The 20,032-nt window shown below is 34.9% G+C and overlaps 2 protein-coding genes across 2 annotated transcripts; one reads left to right on the forward strand and one right to left on the reverse strand.

The window, feature by feature from the left end:
• Positions 1 to 279: 279 nt before the first annotated feature.
• On the reverse strand, positions 280 to 13,740 carry LOC111795205 (dual specificity protein kinase YAK1 homolog). Its single transcript, XM_023677496.1, has 18 exons — positions 12,986 to 13,740; positions 10,616 to 10,815; positions 8,308 to 8,461; positions 7,402 to 7,511; positions 7,253 to 7,322; positions 7,076 to 7,158; positions 6,866 to 6,947; positions 6,752 to 6,792; positions 6,412 to 6,534; positions 5,252 to 5,399; positions 4,879 to 4,993; positions 4,717 to 4,799; positions 4,365 to 4,439; positions 3,706 to 3,783; positions 2,776 to 3,572; positions 1,318 to 1,467; positions 637 to 923; positions 280 to 515 (listed from the first exon to the last, which is right to left on the reverse strand). Exons 1-18 carry the CDS (start codon positions 13,193 to 13,195, stop codon positions 442 to 444), a joined length of 2,880 nt encoding a protein of 959 aa, XP_023533264.1. The 5' UTR covers positions 13,196 to 13,740; the 3' UTR covers positions 280 to 441.
• Positions 13,741 to 15,055: 1,315 nt separating this feature from the next.
• LOC111796184 (protein BOLA4, chloroplastic/mitochondrial) lies at positions 15,056 to 19,262 on the forward strand. The gene is made up of 3 exons (XM_023678928.1): positions 15,056 to 15,487; positions 18,088 to 18,155; positions 18,947 to 19,262. The coding sequence occupies exons 1-3, from the start codon at positions 15,182 to 15,184 to the stop codon at positions 19,101 to 19,103; spliced, it is 531 nt and encodes a 176-aa protein (XP_023534696.1). The 5' UTR covers positions 15,056 to 15,181; the 3' UTR covers positions 19,104 to 19,262.
• Positions 19,263 to 20,032: the final 770 nt, after the last annotated feature.

Consider the following 20,032-nt stretch of genomic DNA (forward strand, 5'->3'; position numbering starts at 1 on the left):
ACAAACTAGGAACCCATCTAATGGGGAAAACCAAATGTAAGAACAGAAAACACCATCTATCTAGTATGGGGTGAACTTAATCTTGTATAATCGAAATCTCCCAATATTCATCTCGGCAGCAGCAATGGATATCAGAAATAGTTCCTCGAAACATGCAAAGTGAATATTAGAGATATAACAAATGAGAAAAGAATGATCGAGACTTGCTTGCATTCGAGTAAGCGTAAGGCTAATTGACTGAATGACAAAAGAATAGAAAGCAGTGATATGACGCAGGGGGATAGAAGCATGGCCACAAATCATTATGAAGCAAACAATTAATGAACATGGTCTGAATGAAGATTTTTCTGGCAAGAGCCCACTAAGAAGGTGAACTAATTCAAATACCAATACAATTTGCCTGCCAACTCTCTTGAGATGAAATAGTAAGCTGTTCAAATACTAGATCCTCCCGTAGTCTTTTCTTCCACGAGATGATGGAGGAATGCTTGTAACAGGCTGGTTCGCTCTATACCCTACGAAAGAATACCGATCATAACCGATACAAAACATTCCAAACGAGGTTTGATTCAGTAAGAAAGAAAGGTAAAATGTAAAAGGCTATATAGCCAAATACTGTCTTGAAGGCATATTTACCCCATGACATGCCACTTCCAGGAGAACGAGGTCCTCCAGAATTATAGCTGGGCAAGGGTGGTTGGATCCTCACAGCATTCCACTCGTAACCTCGAACGTTGGTGCTTCTCCCTTGATTGAACCGCTGAACAGGTTGTTGCCCCAAGCGGCTAGGGGAATTGTATGAACTATGAGGCATAAAATGAGAATACTCCGATGAAGGACGAGCATGTCCAGTGTGCAAATCTTGAGCTGAGGGCGGGCTACCCACCTCTACATGCGGAAATGCTTGGACAGGTCCAGTTTTTCTGAAAATGTAATGAATGAAAATGGCATAAAGGAAAACTGAAAATGAAAAATATGAAATTCCAAGGTAACTCAGTACCAAAACCAAAACAGAAAAAGAAAATAATACCACCTGGTTATGAGAAATTCACAATATATATTTAGTGAGGGAGTTCTTTACTTATACAATGGATCTACAAATCACCAAAGGAAAAGATGTCCACTTCATCCTAACTATTCAAATAATCAACGCGTATAGCGTTTGGTTCGTGGGGAAATGAATATACACAGAGTATAACCAACCCAAATACCTTGTACCGGGAATAGGCATGTATTATTCACATAATATTCAAACAAAGTAACACAAAATCAAAAATTAAGAATGTCTCAACAAATAAACAAGCAGGTGATACCTACCTTGGTGAGGTTAAATTCAAACTAGCACTTGGCATACTAAATCTTCCAGTCCCAGTTGATGGATTTGATGAACCCACGTGCAAGTTGCTGAAACCAGCCGCAACGCTGCTGACATCTGAATAACCATCATCTTGCAGGAGTAGTTCATCACTGAAGGAACAGAAATTATAACACGTTAAAATTTGACCCAAAACAAAAGATCTGCACCTTACAAGTGCATTCGGGTAGGAAGAGTATGGGAACGTATGACGACACCATCAGACTACAACTTCATTGAATTTTTTTTCTTTTTTTTTCTTTTATGGATTACTAAGTAGAGATCACCAATCCACAACATCATGAATAAACGAAATGAAAAGTATTAAGGTGATAATGGAATAAATAATGAATAGCTAAGAAGCACAAACATGGAGTACAGATACATTTCAGACAGTTTACTTATTTTGTGTTTTTGAGAATATCTCATATCTGTATATTTAGCACTTCAAAATAGATCAACCTTTTAAATGTAACATTTTAATTAAAAAAAAAATGTGTTTCACTAAGAAGCTAAAAAGTAAGCTAATTGAATGGTTTCTTTTAAAGGGTTCACAATTTCGTCAATCATTCACTTTGCAATTGCATCAATCATTCACTTTGTCAAACTTTCTTTAAGGCTGGGCACCTGGACTATTACAGTATTGGGCTGTGAGATCTCACATCGACTGGGAAGCAGAATGAAGCATTCTTTATAAGGGTGTAGAACCTCTCCCTAACAGACCGTTTTAAAAACCTTGAGGGAAAGCGCGAAAGGAAAACAAATAAGACAATATCGGCTAGCGATGGGCTTGAGTCATTACATGGGCTCTCACAAATCATCTTCTTTTCTTATTACTTATTTGAGAATGGACTGCTAGTACATCGTCTAAAGGAGTTTTTAAACATCTCATTATTTTTTTCAGAGGGGTATGTACATGTGTCCACGTGTCCAAAATTCTAACAACGTTTAGAAGCCAGACACTTTTACAGTCAGACATGCCAACACGTGCACATATAAACAAATCCATTGCAAAAACAAAGCTAAGGTGACATCATATTTGGTACCAAGAATCTAAATTTTAAACGGAGATCTCTCAAAGGCAAGAAACAGTTGATAATTAGCTGGGTCGCAAAATCCAATTATCTAGCAGACCAAATCTCACTTGAAACTTGAAAGGTTTTAAAAGTCCAGACACTATAATATAAAAAGTTGCATAAGAATGTTTAGAAAAAAGGATGACCAGATTGAACATACAAAAGCCTGTTTATTTCCTCCGTTCTATTACATTTATTGATATGAAATAAGACAAATAGATAGTATATAAATGAAATCATGCGCATGTTATCTAAGAATGTAAGTACAATCTATAAAATATTTCACCATGCAGAAATAAATGCACAGAAAGTTAACAATAGATATGCAAAAGTTGACCGACTAACCTATAATTGGGATCCCAGTCTCCAGGATCAGGCAATTCAGACTTATTACGGGTCATATCCGTTGGTTGTGAAAATTGCATATTTGAACCAGGCAAATGGGATGCTGGCATACTCTGAGTGGTAGGGTATCCAGCAGAGCTTCCACAACCAACTTGCTGCTGCTTCCAGCTGGTTGCATTGCTACTCGGTGGCAGATGAGATGGTGAGCAACCATGTAAAGAGTTCCCATCTGCTTGACTGTAACTTGCGCCTTCAGTAGTTTGCCCTTGCCAATGCGACGATGAAGAACCATCATGAGTACCCGAGTAATCCCAAAATTTCCTTCTATTAAAGTGACCAACTGTAGCCATTTTTCCCAGAGGCGATCCCTGACAACTACCCCTTGCGGGAGAAGTTGGCCCATAATGTCCAGAAGAGCCCACCGAAACTTGACCATAACTGCTTGGTGGAGTAAACTGAGACGGACTCGTGCCTAGGGGCAGTGGTGCAAAGTTTCCGGTTGATGGGCTCACACCGATCCCATTGCCATGTGATAATTGGAAAGTCCTCTGCCGTGTATCTGGGCTACTTGCATGCACTGATATTCTTCTCTGTGGATGCATATTCATTCCAGATGGACCAACAGGAGAATAAAATGCAAGCATACCATTATCTCCATAACTTCCATAGCTGTTTCCAAACCCAATACTTTCACTGTAGCTACCATGACTTCCAATGCTGCCATAACTGTTAGCATGCGCATATGGTACCATCTGAAAATGTGGGCTGCTCTGCTGAACTCTGTGCCTACCTGCAATCTGAATGTAAGTATATTATTTACTTTTCAGATCAGAAAAAAATTTAGTAAGATCCTGCAAAAATGACAATTAGTAATTTGAATGGCCTCCAATAAATTTTTTAAAAATGGTATTAAAGGGACAACAGTCTCACATTGGGAGAAAGACCAGCTGCAAACCAATGCCCTCCACCCGGATGATGGCCGTCCACCTTTATGTTTTGCGAAACAGGCTGAGAAAGAGAAAAAATAATAATAATAAAGAAAAGTTGCATTAATTGTTATATCCTACCTCGCTAATAACCTAGTGATGCAAAACAGAAAGTTATCTCACAGATAAAATAAGTTGACCTAGGGGGAATGTCCAGAAATCATATAAAAACAATAGTGAACAAAGAATCTTTGTAAATGAATTACATGAGACACATATGATTAATCCAGCAATTACTGAAAAGAAAAAAAGTGTGCCAGCAATTCTAAAGTTAAAAGAAGAGGAGATCGTGAAAATATTTATATTGGCTAAATGGATACAGGTATTCACAAGATGATACAATTAATCCAGCAGTTGCCTTATAGTAAATTATTCAGGTACTCTTACAATGAAAGTAACTGTTCCCATTAGTTCGTCATCATTAGTCAACTTACAATCATCCTTTGTAGTCTCACAATGAAATGAAATTAGTTGTATGAACCCAATAAACTTCATAATTAAGGTCAAATATTAACAAGAAAATAACAGCAATGGTTTGAAATTTTTTCAGTTTAAAAGTAAACATAAGAGTTTCATAATCGTAATAACACTTAACAAACTTACCAAACGCCGAGTCTCTGGTGGAGGTGTGTATGGGCATGTGAAAGGCTCGCCTGTCACAAAAGGGTGTTTGGAGGCCTGCATGCCACATAAGGATTCAATATCCAAGTTCCTATTGCCTCTTAGTTACAAATGTACTATTCAGGTCAATCAAAAATTCAATAAATTCTGATTCTCTAAGGCTTTTATTTGCTTTCTCTTTACAAGGCATACTTCCTATATTGTGTTCTATATTTTGCTCCTTTTTGGAGCACGTATCCTCGAGTGTTCGTTTCTTTTCATTTATTCAATGAAAGGTTTTGTTTGCGGTTTTAGAAAGAAAAAAAAAAAAAGCTTATAGGGACAGGGTCAATACCTGTGAAGGCGACCACCTTTTTGCAGGATCAAACTCTACAAGGCCCTTTAAGAAATCAATTAAAGCCAGTCGTACTTGACTCTCTGTAATAAATTACAATGCAACTCCTTTTAGAAGTTCCTAAGAAAAAAAAGGTTTAGGGTCAAGGACAAAAAGGCCTACCTTTCTTTCTATCTTCCTCGGCTAAGTTCTTTCTATAAGGGTAGTTGGTCACAATTCCTTCGAGGTTATTCTGATTGAAATACTCTTTCCCAATTGAAGGCTTCTTCATCTCTCTCTGAAAATAAACAAACAGTTCAATTGCACAATTGGACATATGTCCAAACGAAAAGCTGAATACTTGTAAACAAATAGGGAGTCAATATGCAAGAACAATTTACCAATTTAGAAAAAGAACCAGAGCATCTAAATTGCTAGGCATCATCCAAAATATATTGATTAGACAGGAAAATGTCTAGCAAGAGCATCACTGATATTCAATGTATTTTCTTGGCAATAGTTGAGGGAATAACGGAACTAATAAATGTACACTTACAGCTTCATATTCTTCTGCCTTGAATACTTGAAAAGTGCTTCTGCCACTTGCAGAAATTTCACCATTTTCATTATGGAAACCTCCAATAAACTTAAAGAATTTGCTAGTATGTTTGGCCTCCTTCAGCATATAATCCGGAGGTTGTCCCCTGTTAATTATAAAACATGCATGACAGGAAAGTCAAAATTATTTCAAAAAAAGAAAGGAACAATGGATCTTATAAATAAATACAAAATTATTATTGTTATTATTATTATTATTATTATTATTATTATTTATTGAGAAGTAAAGGAATTCATCAAAAGGCCAAAGCCGAGAGAAACATCCTAAAGAACAAAAGGATAAGGCATCCCTTTTTCCAAAAGAAGGTTACAAAAAACCACTAGAGCAGACAAACAATGATTGTTAGAGAACAAATTAGTTCAAAAAAATTCAGATCAAATAATTTGATCTTCTCCCAGTAATTTGAGGGAAAAGAAGTGAAGTAATATATGAACTTCTAGTCCCGATGATGATTGGATGAGAAATTTTATAAATTTCATGACCTAAGCACGTTGGTCTAAACTTTGCCAGATTCTCCTAATTCCATATTTCAATTTTCAAAGCATTTCTCCTACAGAAAACAGTCTCCTCCCTTGAGTTTTGTAAGAGAATTTGAAAAGGAAAATACCCAAAGAAAATCAAGGTTTTTCCATGGGCACTGTTTCCAAGAGGCATCACATATTGAGTTGGTGGAAATTATTGGACACCTTTGGGTTTAATCTCGTACTCTCTTCCAAGTTCCAACACTAGAAGCTTTGTGTTTAAAGGGATGAGCAGTACGACTCTAAAGAGGAAACATTTTGTTTTCTGGTTCGATGCTATTATATTAGGGCAATGCCTCCAGATTTTTTGTTTTGTGGCTCAATGCAAGGAAAGGTGCTTTTGAAGGTGCGATTGGAGAGAGAAGAATATTCTTAGTGAAAAATCTGAAGAATATTTGGCAAACTAGTGTGTACCTTCCAACTAGTGTTCTGTATAAGAACTCTGTGTGTCTTTTTCCTATCCTATATTTCTCCCAGATTAATATGATGTTTTGCAAGCCCTTAGAGCATTTTTTCAGTTCATATTTTGGATGAACTTTTTGTCATCAATAAAAAGAATACTTAAAAAAGACATACCCAAGAATGTCAATCATCCGCCGCAATAAATCAAATTCAGAAGCTCCTGGAAATAATGGCAATCCTAGAAACAACTCGGCAACTATGCAACCAAATGACCACATATCAATAGCTGTAGTGTATCTGAAAAGAGGGTTAAGGGTCACATCTGAAATCGTAGGATATGTATATAAATATACACACATACACACATATATATCCTACACCAATTACTTTGTAGGTTTTCAAAAGTTTACAAATAAAAGTTCATTTTCCTTCGTGGCAATGTTTTCAAACTCTTGTTTTTTAATTTGGAACTTCGGAAAATTGTACATGACAATAAATACATTCGGAAGGATACTGATATCCAAGCAGAACTTCTGGAGATCTGTAGTAGCGGCTCTGCACGAGAGTAAGAAGTATAAGAAACAGATCATTTTAGAATACTGAGGATGAAATGGAGATCAGGAATCACCTGAATGTAAGAATAAACAGTGCGGTTTTCCATGCAAGCTGATCCGAAGTCAATTATTTTAATTTCTGCCGGCTTTGAAGTGCTGTTTCCAATACAATAGTGAAAAATAAGTATATCAAGAGACTTGTGTAAACACTCAAAAGAACAATTTTTTAAAAATAAAAAATAAAAATTGAAAAAAAAAATGAAAACTTTATCTCCATAACTTACGTTGTGCATAAAAGAATATTTTCAGGCTTTAAATCACAATGAATAATGCCAGCATCTTTTAATAAGGCAAGTCCGCATAAGATCTTCTCCAATATAAACAAGACACAAGGTAAGGTGGTCATCAGCGGAACCCAAGTGATAGTTCATTTGAAAATTCAAACCCTAAAAGAATTATACCTGTTTGGATAGCATTTGAACAATGCTCAATGACAACCCCATAAAATAATTCATCTTGATAAGCTCATACCTAGAGTATGGACAGAATTTGTAATCAAACTTTTAGAATCACAATTTCAAGATAACAAGAACAATAGGTAGTGACTTACAAATTTGTATCGAGCAGCTCAAAGCAAATGCACAGATGACGTTGATATACGAAGTAATCATAAATACGGACAATATGATGCTTGTCCTGAGGATCATACTTCTTATTTAACTGCAAGGGAATCCAATACAACAAAAATGTGAGGTCTCGCACTATATTTTTCTTATATTTCCAGAGCACATGCGATTCAGAAAGCCATGTCAAGAAAATAAATGAAAGCAGACATCATATCTACGAACCAAGTCCTAATTGTAATTTGATTTCTCGTATTTCCTTTCTTTTCTTCTGCTGAGGATTTTTACCACTTCATATGTAATCTCATTCTGCCATTAATGAACTAGTATTCAAGGAACCGAACAATTATTTTTCTGGATGATTGTAGGAGTAACTTTTTGGAGGCTTTAGCTGTTTTACCTCATCCAAACATTGGTCATCCCTTTATTTAGGCCGATTATCCAGATCTTGTTTGTTGGGCTCATTTTAGTGGATATTACCCTCTATTTTTTTTTTCATTATAAGTCATATTCTGCAAGAGAAATATTATTTTCACAGCTCACACTATGAGAATCTTGATGGTAGAACAGCCCGAGAGATTGATGAATTCTCTCTCTCTCTCTCTCTCTCTCTCTCTCTCTCTCTCTAAATTCAGTATGAATTTATTACCAAATTTCAATAACAAGCGCATGCTCAAATTTAATACTTTTAAGAAATATAGCTTTTCCAAAATTTAGTTTTTAGATAACAAAAAAAAAAAAAAAAAAAAAAAAAAAAAAAAAAAAAAAAAAAAAAAAAAANAAAAAAACAGCTTAATTGTTTCACTAAATCCTCCAAATAGCAACAAAAAGATTGAAAAAAAAAAAAAAGACATAACCATTGTCCAAATAGATATGAATGGGAACATAGTTACCAATGTCAAAATAGATACTTCAACCAGTGCTTGCTGATAATATGCAGGTTGGTTTTTTATGATCTTCACAGCTACAAAGCTGTTAGTTTCCGCAACCCAACATTTAGCAACCTGCCCAAAGGTCCCATGGCCAAGTAGATCTTTGACAACATATCTGAAATTACCAATTAACCTAATAAAAAACATAATCAACTGAATTCTACATAGTCTGTGGATGATAAACAATATAGTTCTACAAAAAGTAAAGGATATATGCTGAAACGAAACTTGAGTTCTTGACCCTAGTCACAGGGGTGAAATACAAACTTGAATGAGACAAAAGAAATACTCTTTCAACCATCTAAATGCTGCTGCAAAACTATATTATTTATAGATATTAGTATAATGTTCAATAAAACAGAAAGAAATGGAAATAGAAATCCTTGCTTTCTGTGTTCTATGCAAAAGCAAAAAGGAGCTGCAAGCCACACTTTTTACGAAATTTCATTTTCATGAAAAGTTTGGTCGAAGATCTATGATATTTTTAGTCTCAAAGATTTCAGGTTAGACATTTTTTTTCTTTACTAGAAACCACGCTTTCATCGAAGAATATGAAACAATATAGCCAAACAAACTACCAAAAAAAAAAAATAATAATAATAATCCATGGTATAAATGATAATTACAAACTCCATTACCACATTGCAAATAAGGGCATTAATCGGATAACCTTCCATAACTCCCTCAAAGGTCTCTCTCTGAAGATTCTATGATTTCTTTCTAATCAAATCCCCCAAACTACAACAAAGAAGTAAGTCTGCCAAAGAAGTTCGCCCTCTCCCTATAAGGGGTTAGAAACTGCAAAATCTCCTCCATCATAGTCAAGCAATCCCTATTTCACACTAGAGAAACTTTGAAAGCCTCCCAAGAACAGTACCAAATCGACTAAAAAAATTAGTAATCCAAAGAATAGGGTCAAGGTCCTCGGAGACACCTTTGCAAAGGAACACCACTAGGCCCAAAAGGAAGAAAGAATGTCTCTACACCAATCCATAGCATTAACTTTCCCATGTAAGACTTGTCAAGCAAAGAACTTTACCTTCTTTAGAATTGTAACCTTCCAAGCAAGGGAAAAGGATGAGGGAGCACACAAAGGGGTCCTAAGGACGAAGGTTCCTCCTCCCCTAACCTACATGGATATCCCTCGAAAGCAAAGCAGAAACCTTCAAAGATTCCTTATCTATAGTAGGGTGACAAAACCGCAAGTTAATAAAAGAAGACTGCCTCGAATGTGGCATAGCAAAGGCCATGGGATGCAGCCTCATATCTGATATATGGTATAGATGGGGAAAGAGATGCAAAAGGGTTACTCTCCCACCCAACAATACTCCAAAATATATATATAAATTGATTTTTGGAGCCATCCCCTAAAGAAAAAATTGTGGAAAAATAAAGGAAAACTAGAAGAGATAACTTTCCAGGAGTTTTTTTTTTTTTTTTTAAATCCCTCACATTGACTCTTGCCACAATCACTTAGCCAACAAAGCGTCATTTCAATGTGTAAGGTTACCAACACCCATACCCCCTAGATCCAAATGCTGCAAAACCATAACTAAGAAAAGAAAAGAAAATGGGGGTGGGGATTCAAACATTTGATCCCTTGATTGAAGATATAGTCTTAACCAGTTGAGCTATTTTCAAGTTAACGAAAAAGGAAAAAAAAAATTGTTTAATGTAACTCCAATCAATCAAAAACTTCTCAGTTTTCATATATTTCATCCTATAAATGAAATATCCGCTTCCTAGTTCTTGCCCAAAACAAACAATAACAATCATCAAAAGACTAGGTCTGAAGCCCAATCAGGCTTCAATCTTAAACAGATCTGTCCATCATATTGGCAATCTTCACTCACTTCAGGACTTCTTTTCATCCCCTATTTGTCATTGTTGGAATAACTTTTATATTTTGTTTCCTATACCTTTTTTAGGTAACTTCACTCAAGAATAAGAAACAAGACATAGCTTCTCGATGATACAACCTATATATCCTAAATAACTTCTTGGTGACCAAATTATCTTTGAACTCAACTTAAATTTAATATAAGATCTAAGTTCTAGTCAAAATGTATGCTGATATCTTGCATTGCAGACCCCAAAAAAAATCAGGATTAGATATGTACAACTAAGAGGCCAATAAAGATATCAAATGCTGACTTCAACTAAAGAAAGTTCAACACAGTCCCTGCAGATGCATAGTAGAAACAGTGTGCAGAAAAAGAAAATTAGTGGAAAATAAGGATTGAGAGTTTCATTCAGGAAACACACAAACCTTCGTTGTGTGTCAAAATTGAGTAAAACAGAGTTCACCGCCAAAATAAGATCTGAGTTCACATTATCATAGTCATCATTGAGGACTCCAATAGATGGGCTCGTCAAATATCTCTTCAGATTTAACTCTTCTGAATATTTAAACTCTGGATTGCATTTTCTGTATGTTTCAACTATGTCCTTGGTTAATCTAGCAACCAGCTGAACAATCAAAAGTTTTACGTCAGAACAACAGATTGCTATTTCTCATTGAACCAGTATCAATTCTTAATACGATAATATACAAATTATATCGCCCTAGAATGGACGTTGTAATAAATGACCCATATTAAATTAAGGTTCAATATCTTGGACTATCTTAGTAATCTGCCTCAACTATAAACTTGTGTAAAATTTAAATGACGAGCAATGAAAAAAGAATATGAATAGAAAAACAAAATTTAGAGAAAAGATTGTTATCACAATTACGCACATAATTAAGCCACATCGTTTTTTACCTTTTAAACTCCAATGCATCAATATGTGTTTTGACACCTCAAGTAGTTTTTTTTTTTTGTTTTTTTTTTTTTTTTTTTTTTTTTTTTTTTTTTTTGTATATGTATAAGTAAAAAAATATTATTAAAAAAAAAAAAAAAAAAAAAAAANNNTTTTTTTTTTTTGTATATGTATAAGTAAAAAAATATTATTAAAAAAAAAAAAAAAAAAACAAAACAAAACAAAAAAGGAAGGACAATGTATAGATCCGATAAAATGAGAGAAAGTAAAAGCCTTAGGGATAAAGATGAGGCCCTAAGCCTAGAAGGAGAGATCTAAACAAAAGGTATTCAATCTAAGTCGATGAGAAAAGGTGTACTATAAAAAACTGTGAAGAGCGATAACCATAATTCTTCCATTGCTTCAATAGCCAGCCTCCAAAGAAAGCCCAAGTTAAATGAATCCATAAAGTTAGCTTCTCCCCCTGAAGAGGATCCCCAGTAAAAAATGTAAAGGAAATCAGCCAATGGTGATGGTATCGTTGTGGACCTCTCACCAGTTAAAGCTGTTGAGCATGAGTTCCATAATTTTTTAGCAAATGGGCAGAGTATCAAAAGGTGGGCTTGAGGCACATAGACAAGCTTAGAGAAGGGTCTGATATGGTACCCTTCTACGAACCACGTCTTTTGTGTGAATGCCTCCATGAGAATGAGATAGCTTATCTTCTTAAAAGACTTGAAATTCAGGGGACAATAAAGCTCAACTAAAGGCCATTCCAGCCAATGCACCTGCTTTTGAAGAAATCCAATCTAAAAAGATGAAAATTTTGTCTTCTCCTCCCTTTGGACTCGAAACCCCAACAAACCAAAAGGCTAAACTAATAGAAAAAATTATTTCTGACTGCTCTGCTAAACTCCATCATACGGTTTCCACAATCACATACAAGACAAAATGAACCTAGAGATAAAGCAAGAGAGAATAAAAGAGAGCTCTAGTTAAAACCATAGGTATTTTTTCAGTTTCAAAACAAATGTCCAAGGAGAGTACAACAATGCCTTCCTATTATCCATACAATTCACTATCACAACTTAGAAGTCCACCTTTTGACTTGAATGAATGAATCTGTAAGCTGGCTCAGAATACTGAAATTGTTGGAGATCGGGCTTCATTTTCTAAAAATGTCCAAATTAAAATCTATCTAGAACTCTAACTGGATTTTAACCATAGCAAGAAACCCAACTAGAAAGTAAAGAAGTAAGATAAGAAGTTCATCAAATCTATCGATCTTCAAAGACTGTTTTATCCTTTGACACTTGATTTTCTTTTACACAATTCCTGACCTTTAACATTTGATAATCATCAGCATCAAAGACCATGGAATTTCTACAATTTTCGAAAGAGGTACAATATAAACATAGGGTAGTGTTTGAAAAAAAAAAAATCACACATACAACCCAATTTTAGTACAATGATGTATACTTCTACAGCTACAAACGAGTAATCAAATTAGGCTACTGAAAGAGAGACCTTCCTGCTACTACAACGGCAACAAATAGCTCTAGAAGTCTCTAAGGAACGTATAACATGTTCCATGCTGAATGACATAGACAAGTAGTCCAGAACTAAACGTTTCAATGACAATTTAGCAACAATCAGTATTATTCTGGCAAGAAAAAACCTCCCCCTCCACCCCCGCCCCAAACTAAGCCACCCACTTCCCCAAGCCTGGTTAACTCATAAGCTTAAAATTGAACCCCCTTGGGCTGAGAAATTCAACTGTGTAGTACCACGTCATAGAGACACAACTTAGGAACAGAACACTGAAACTACTATAAAGTTCGGTATCCAACATGCAGACTGAAAGAATAAGCATTTACAGCATAAAACAAGAACTCACGGGTATTCTGGCGGCAAAACGCGAATCTTGGGGCTTCGCGGCAGCATCTTCCCGATGCAAATAAGGACCAAAACCAAGTTGCCTAGGATGCCACAGCGATCCTAGAGACGCCGATGTCGAAGCAGCCGGCGAGTCGCATTCGGCGGTCGATTGTGCAGGTTGACGACGGTCAGCACCACCATCAGTAGTGCTAGCTTCTTCCTTAGCCATTAACCAAGGCCCGAAATCAAGCTCGAACCAAAGAATTGATATCCCCCAAATCCTCCATTGGAGCTAATCTTCACGCATAAGATACAAAACCAAGAAACACACAAAGTGACGGTGAAGTTCACTAGAGGGTGAACCGATTCTCGAATCCCCCAAATTGCATCATGGTTCCAAACTCACTCCCAATTCAAGAAATCCGCCAACTGAATCCACTCCCATTCTGATTTCCCCTCTAATTCAATCTGGAATCACAACACAACCCGACAAAACCCTCCCAAAAATCCATGGCAAGAAAAGAAAATCGATCAATCTGACATGGCCGTATCAGATTGACGATTATCTGAACATTGAATGAATCCCCCCAAAATTTCGATCAAACAAAAAGCATTAAAATTTGACCCAAATACTATAAATTAACAATACAACACCCTCAGAAAAGCCCACAACGACAATCAATTTGTGATACGCAAATTGAAAAGTAGAGAGAGAAAAATAGAGGAAAATGAATGAATTTTTGATATATGAGTATAATATGAGACAATAATGAGGATATGTTCATCCAAATATTATTCTTTGTGACATTAGCACAGTTGAAGCAGAGCCTTACCCTATTTTTTTTCCTCTTTTTTTCGGATTATTTTTATTTTATTTTTTATTTTTCCAGAAATAGAAAAATGGAAATAAATAAATAAATAAATAAATAAATAAATTTTGTGAATATGCATGAGGGAATTTACATTACGTGTAAACATAATTCTCTTCCTTTTTATTTGTTCAAATCTCAAACTTCCAGCATCGCACCCACATGCACATGCTCAACCTCATCCTAACCTTTCAAATTTAATTAATCAAATTTACTTAATTATTGTATTTTATGTATAACAAAATCATAAATACTTTAAATTTTTAAAAATAAAATAAAATTTTAAATTTTTTTACTATGGATGAAAATTATCTATCTGTCTCATAGGTTATCTACAAATATTTTAATATTACTCTGAAAGAGTTCGGGTGTATTTTTTAGTTTTTTTTTTTTTAATTAAAGGTGTTTTTCTTAGTTTTTAAATAAATTTAAATTTTTTTTTATTTTTTTTAAATATATATATAAGGATATTTTTTAAACACTTTAAAAGGGTATTTTTTTTTAAAACAAAATATTAATAGTTTAATTCTAAAATTAATGGTAAAATTTTTTTTAAATATTTTTTAAATTTAAATAAAAAATGAAGAATATAATTGAAATTTTTAAAAAATTGTGTTTAATTTTTTATTTCGATGAATAATTTTATTAATTTAGCCCAACTAAATTACCACAACTAATTCACTTTTAACCCTCCGTAAAATTTGATTTAGGGTGAAGGGTTAAAATATTTTATTAGATTAATTACGTATCTAACTTTTAAACAAATTTTAATATTATAATCTAATTATATTTGGTAAACAATATATATATATATATATATGCATTTACTAAATAAATATAATTTAATAACTTTTGAGATAAATTATCTTTAGAGTTCAAATAGAGTGATATATATATATATATATATATATCATAAATAAAGAATACAAAAAATATATATATTTATATTATTTAAGTATAAACAAATGCCATCTTTTATTTTAGAATGCTTAAAACATTTGAAAAGATAAAATAATTTTATTGAGTTTTTAAAATGCTTTAAAATTATATTTACCAAAAGAAAAATAATTAAAAAAAAAAAAAAAAAAAAGTCTATATATCAACTTGTTTTTGTCGATTTTTCGAATATTTGATGACGTTTTAAATATTTAATAATATTGCGGTTTTGTTAAAAAAATAAATGTATTATTAAAAGAATTGGTAAAGTCGAGGGTAAATTTATAACTCAACCTGGGTGTTGAGCGTGTGCAGACCATACATCAAAGATCAACCAAGAACTCGGTAGAACAAACCAATCAAGTAAGAGCAGTTCGATCGATTCAGCCGCGGCTAAGACTTCGACGAGGATGATTAAGGCTCCGCAAGTCGCGTTCCGTCGGGTTCTTCCACTAATTGTTCACCGAAATGAACAGTTTTTTGTTGTTTCCCAACAATTCACGACCAACTGTGTCCGCACCGCCGCCGTTTCCGCTGCAATCACTACAACAACCGCCACTGGCGTCGGTAGTAAGAGTAGTAATGTTTTGAAATTTAGCTATGTTAATGGAAGATTCTCAAATTGGGGTTCAAGTCGGAACATGTGTGTTAGAGCCACTCAAGTGAATGACTCTGGATCTATCGATTCCCCGCTTATGCAGTCAATGGAGAACAAGGTAGTATATTGATTATTATTTTTTTTTTTTATCGGTTTAGATTCATCTTTTTCTCGTTTTAGATAACTATTTAGATAACTATTGCGTATGCTCTTTGAGAAAATGCAGGGCAAGTTACTGAGCTAATTGAGAGTAATGGAATCTCCGAGTTGACTGTAGTTCAGAAATGTTTTCTGTAGGACATAGAGAAAGAACTTAACGGCGATTATGTGTGCTGATTTCACTTAATGTTTTGTTTATGTTTTAACGTGTTATTATTGTTGAAGGATGAAAGTCCCACATCGGCTAATTTAGGGAATGTTCATGGGTCTATAATCAAAGAATACTCTCTCCATTGGAATGAGGCCTCCAAAGCAAAGCCATAAGAGCTTATGCTCAAAGTGGACAATATCATACTATTGTGGAGAGTTGTGTTCGTCTAACAGTTATCAAACTTATGCATTTCCGTTTCTTTTCTGCAAATGCGTCATTTTTGCGGCTTTGATGTAGTTAGGGTTTCTCGTTTCAATATATAATATAGCAACCTGTTTAAGCCTAAGCTGAGCCGTGTTATTAGAAGGCGGGCCAAAGGCACAACTAGTTAACTAATTCATCCCGAGGTCACCTGTGTTCAAACTGGCATATACAGAAATTGTTGGTATCACCTTTATCATTCAAAGGAATCAAGTATCCTCTAACCATTGGTTCCAGGATGAGGGCCATTGCTGACGCAAAAGCCTTTCTAGGAAATCTAGGAATTCCGAGTGGTTGTTTGGACAATCAGTTACATTTATATATCATCATTGCTTACATTGGGCCTTGGCGCAAACAATTTTGAACAATCTACTAATTCATTATGTCTCTTTCCTTAAGCTCCCATGAAAATCATGAAGGCTTTGAAACAATTGATGAGAGTTTCATTTGGAACAGAAACGTCTATAATCTTGCTTCTCATTGGGCGAAGTGGAACTTGTCTTCCATTCCCACTGTGTATGACAATTTTGGATTGGGGTCCCTAAAATAGAGAAACAATGCTCTTCTCAAGAAGATGCAACTTTGGGGGAAGAGCCATGGCTACGGACTAGAAATCTTTTGGCTAGGTAAGTTGTCCAAAGGAAAAATATGGGGTAGGTTGTGGTGTGACATTGCTAGAGACATAGCCTTCTTTTAGTTCTTGTAGTTTAGAGTTGAAAATTGGTAGAGAATCTGTTTCTGGGAGGACAAGTGGTCTGACTTGGTTCTCTTAGCTCAGTTATTCTTCCATAACTATATGCTTTCTTAAAGAAAGGGTTTCTGCATCAAAATTTTGAAACTGGGACCAACAAGCTTGGAATTTAGTTGCGAAGAGGTTTTTTCAACCAATACTTTGGTAGTTGGTTGGCCCTCCTCGAGAAACTCTTCATGGTCCATCTTGGGCTTCTCAAAGATAAAGCTTGTTGGTCCCTTGAATTGATGTGTACTTTCTCTTCCTAAAGCCTACTTGTTCGACTTTGAAGTTGAAATCCCTGTCAGTAAACCTTTTTTGGAATTTCAAGATTCCTAAACTGGTGAAGATGTTTCCGTGGTCCTTGTTTAACACTCGTGAAAAGCTAAAGGAAGTTCAATAATTGGGTTTTATCCCATTCACTATTTCCTCACTAAGAGGGTGAATCCATGGATCATCTCTTCCTTCATTGGTCCTGTACTTTGAGAGGTTGCTAGTATATTATGAATGAATATGGATTATCTCTTTGCCTCCCTAGAAATGTAGATGAATGGTGGAGGGTTGGGCAGGTTGTTATTTTAAAGGCAAGGCCAGATGTTACAGAGTTGTGCGGCTAGAGCTCTCCTTTGCATCTTATGGAAGGAAAGAAATCAAAGGCATTTAAAAAATAAACTATTTTTATTCTTTTTGCAATAGTGCGCAACTTACTTCATGTGGTGTTCAAATAATAGTAAATTCTTTTGTAATTACTGTTAGTTGATGATTATCTGTGACTGGAAAGCTCTTCTTTTGTAGCTATTTGGGTGGGGTTCTGTCTACCCAGCCCTAAGCTGTTATTTTATGGCCTGGTTCTATTATATCTTTTTGTTTCTTATCGTTTCTTATCCAAGGAAAAAAAAAAAATTGTTTCTTATGGTGGGATGCTAAATTAAGGATTAGGAACATAAGTGGAGATAAAGTTTAGTTTACAACATATTGTGGATGGGTGTGTTGTTCAACTGCTCATGAATTGGTATTTGAGTGGCTCGGTAGAGTTTGTTTATTTATTCGGGTTTATTTGTTTTCCTGTTCTCCAACATTTCTTTATTTCTTATTGCACTCCTTTCATGTTTTGAAATGAGCTCCATTTCTTGACATTAACTTGCTGAAGGGGTTAGAACATTCAAATTTCAACTGTTCTAAAAGGGTTAAATTATAGAAATGTACAAGTAATTCATCATCTTACTTAAAAGCTGTGCAATCATAGTAATGAATATTTCTTGAAATTATTCTGGTAAAACCTATTTGAATAGAAGTTGTTATTTCTTTCTTGAGATTTTTCTTCCAATTTGTGGCTATTCTTTTCACATTTTCTTCATCTTTTTCAAGATGACTCAGTTTCTATTTATTGAGTTGACATTGCAAATTTCTTCATCAGATTAAGGAACAATTAGAAGCACAATCTGTCTCGGTAAAAGATGCTTATGGAGATGGGCGACATGTTAGGTGAGGACTTTTTCCCTATAATTGCTTTCTATGGTAGCATAGTGTAAGTAATTTGATTTATTAGAATGTCTTACTGATAAAATAGTTTATATACTTCAAAAAAAAAATATATATATATATATATATATATATACACACATATATATATATACATATACACACATAGATATATATATATACATATACACACACACATATATATATATACATATACACGCGCGCACACACACATATATATCTTTTCTTCCACTTGTTCCGTAATCATGTTTGGGCTTCTTATAAAGCTTATACTCGAACACTCTTTTGGCATTTGTTTCTTGCCAAATCACAGATTATGGGTTCGCTTTTCTTCAAATCTCTGACTTTTCCAAGTTTAAACTTTGCATTTTTCATAAATACGGCCCCTCTCCTTGGGTTGTTTGGAAACTCCCCCTCTTGTAAATGATCATTGTTGCAAACTCGAGTATTCTCGGCCAATTGGATAGAGGCTTGAATTACCACCTCCACATGTTGAATTTGATTTATTTTTTTTTAATATGCTTATGTTCTTAAACTCCAGAGCCTCTAAGGCCAACTTCGTCCCCTACTAAATTGAGCAAATATCTCATCTCTAAATTGCCTACTTGAACAACTATTGGTGCATTCTTCTCAAAAAAGTTCATTGGGGGCATATTGGTCGGGGGAATTCATGTAGGATTCACGTTATGGTGAAGTACAATTGATGTCACAAGCCATATCCAAAGAACTAGTCAAGTTCAATTGATTGCTGATGAAGTTCATTTTGCTTGCAGCATTGATGTTGTTTCTTCTGCCTTCGAGGGACAAACAGCTGTTAATAGGCAGAGGATGGTGTACAAAGCTATTTGGGAGGAGCTACAGAGCACAGTTCATGCAGTGGATCAGATGACAACCAGAACACCCGCTGAAGCAGAAGCTCAGAACTCATAACTCTAAAAGTTTGTCCAACCCTTATCTTTGCCAATAAATGTCTTACAATTAAAGTATGCACTTATTATTCCCTTTCAGCAATTGATTAATGGCACAAATCTTATGTTCGATCTTTCATTCAAGATTGGTGGTCAAGGAATCAACCTGTGTTTTTTTTTACATGGTTATCCAAAACCTGTCTCCATGTTTTTTCCTTGAAATATCAAACATCAGCCTTATTAACTTAAAATATCATTCCCAGCGAAATCGTATTACCAGCTTGGTGGAAACTCTCTGTTGATCTGAACATTCCAGCTTTGAAACTTTCTTTGCCAGTGAATGCACCAGTTTTGGTTTCTTTCGATATGATCGTAGGCCACCTCCAGACCTGTAGCCATATTCTGACTTTGAAATATCTGTAAGATCTTGAATACCTTCCAACAAGTCTGACTCAACCCATAGAGGTAGACATCGACATTCCTCAGCACCTTTAGACCTTCAAAAGTTTTCTACATTTCCAGAATTTTGGAAGGCCACTTCTAGACGTAGAGCCCATTTCAGCTAAGATTGAGCTCCCATAGCATTGGCGATCAAGCTAGCTATAGTTCCTGAAACCTTTATTCAATGGAGTTTCCAGTAGAAAGCAAATTGTGATTTTCAAGTGAAAATGTTGGTTTCTGCTCTCCCAAATCAATCTTCCATAAGATAGAAGCTAATGCTGTTTAACATGATATCAAGATAAGAATCCTTGTATGTCATCTTCTTTTTAACTGATATTGATAGTCACTGGTTTGGTTTTGTCAGGTACTTTCGTCATCTAAGAAAGTACCTGACAAAGGAGACGAGATAAATTGGAAGTCCAACGCTCAGCCTGTGATCATATTTTTACCCTCCTCTCACACTCCACACTGAATTTATTGTCTTTTTTTTTTTTTTTTTTTTTTTTTTTT

This window comes from Cucurbita pepo, chromosome LG05, assembly GCF_002806865.2.
Source record: "Cucurbita pepo subsp. pepo cultivar mu-cu-16 chromosome LG05, ASM280686v2, whole genome shotgun sequence".
NCBI classification, from domain to species: domain Eukaryota; kingdom Viridiplantae; phylum Streptophyta; class Magnoliopsida; order Cucurbitales; family Cucurbitaceae; genus Cucurbita; species Cucurbita pepo.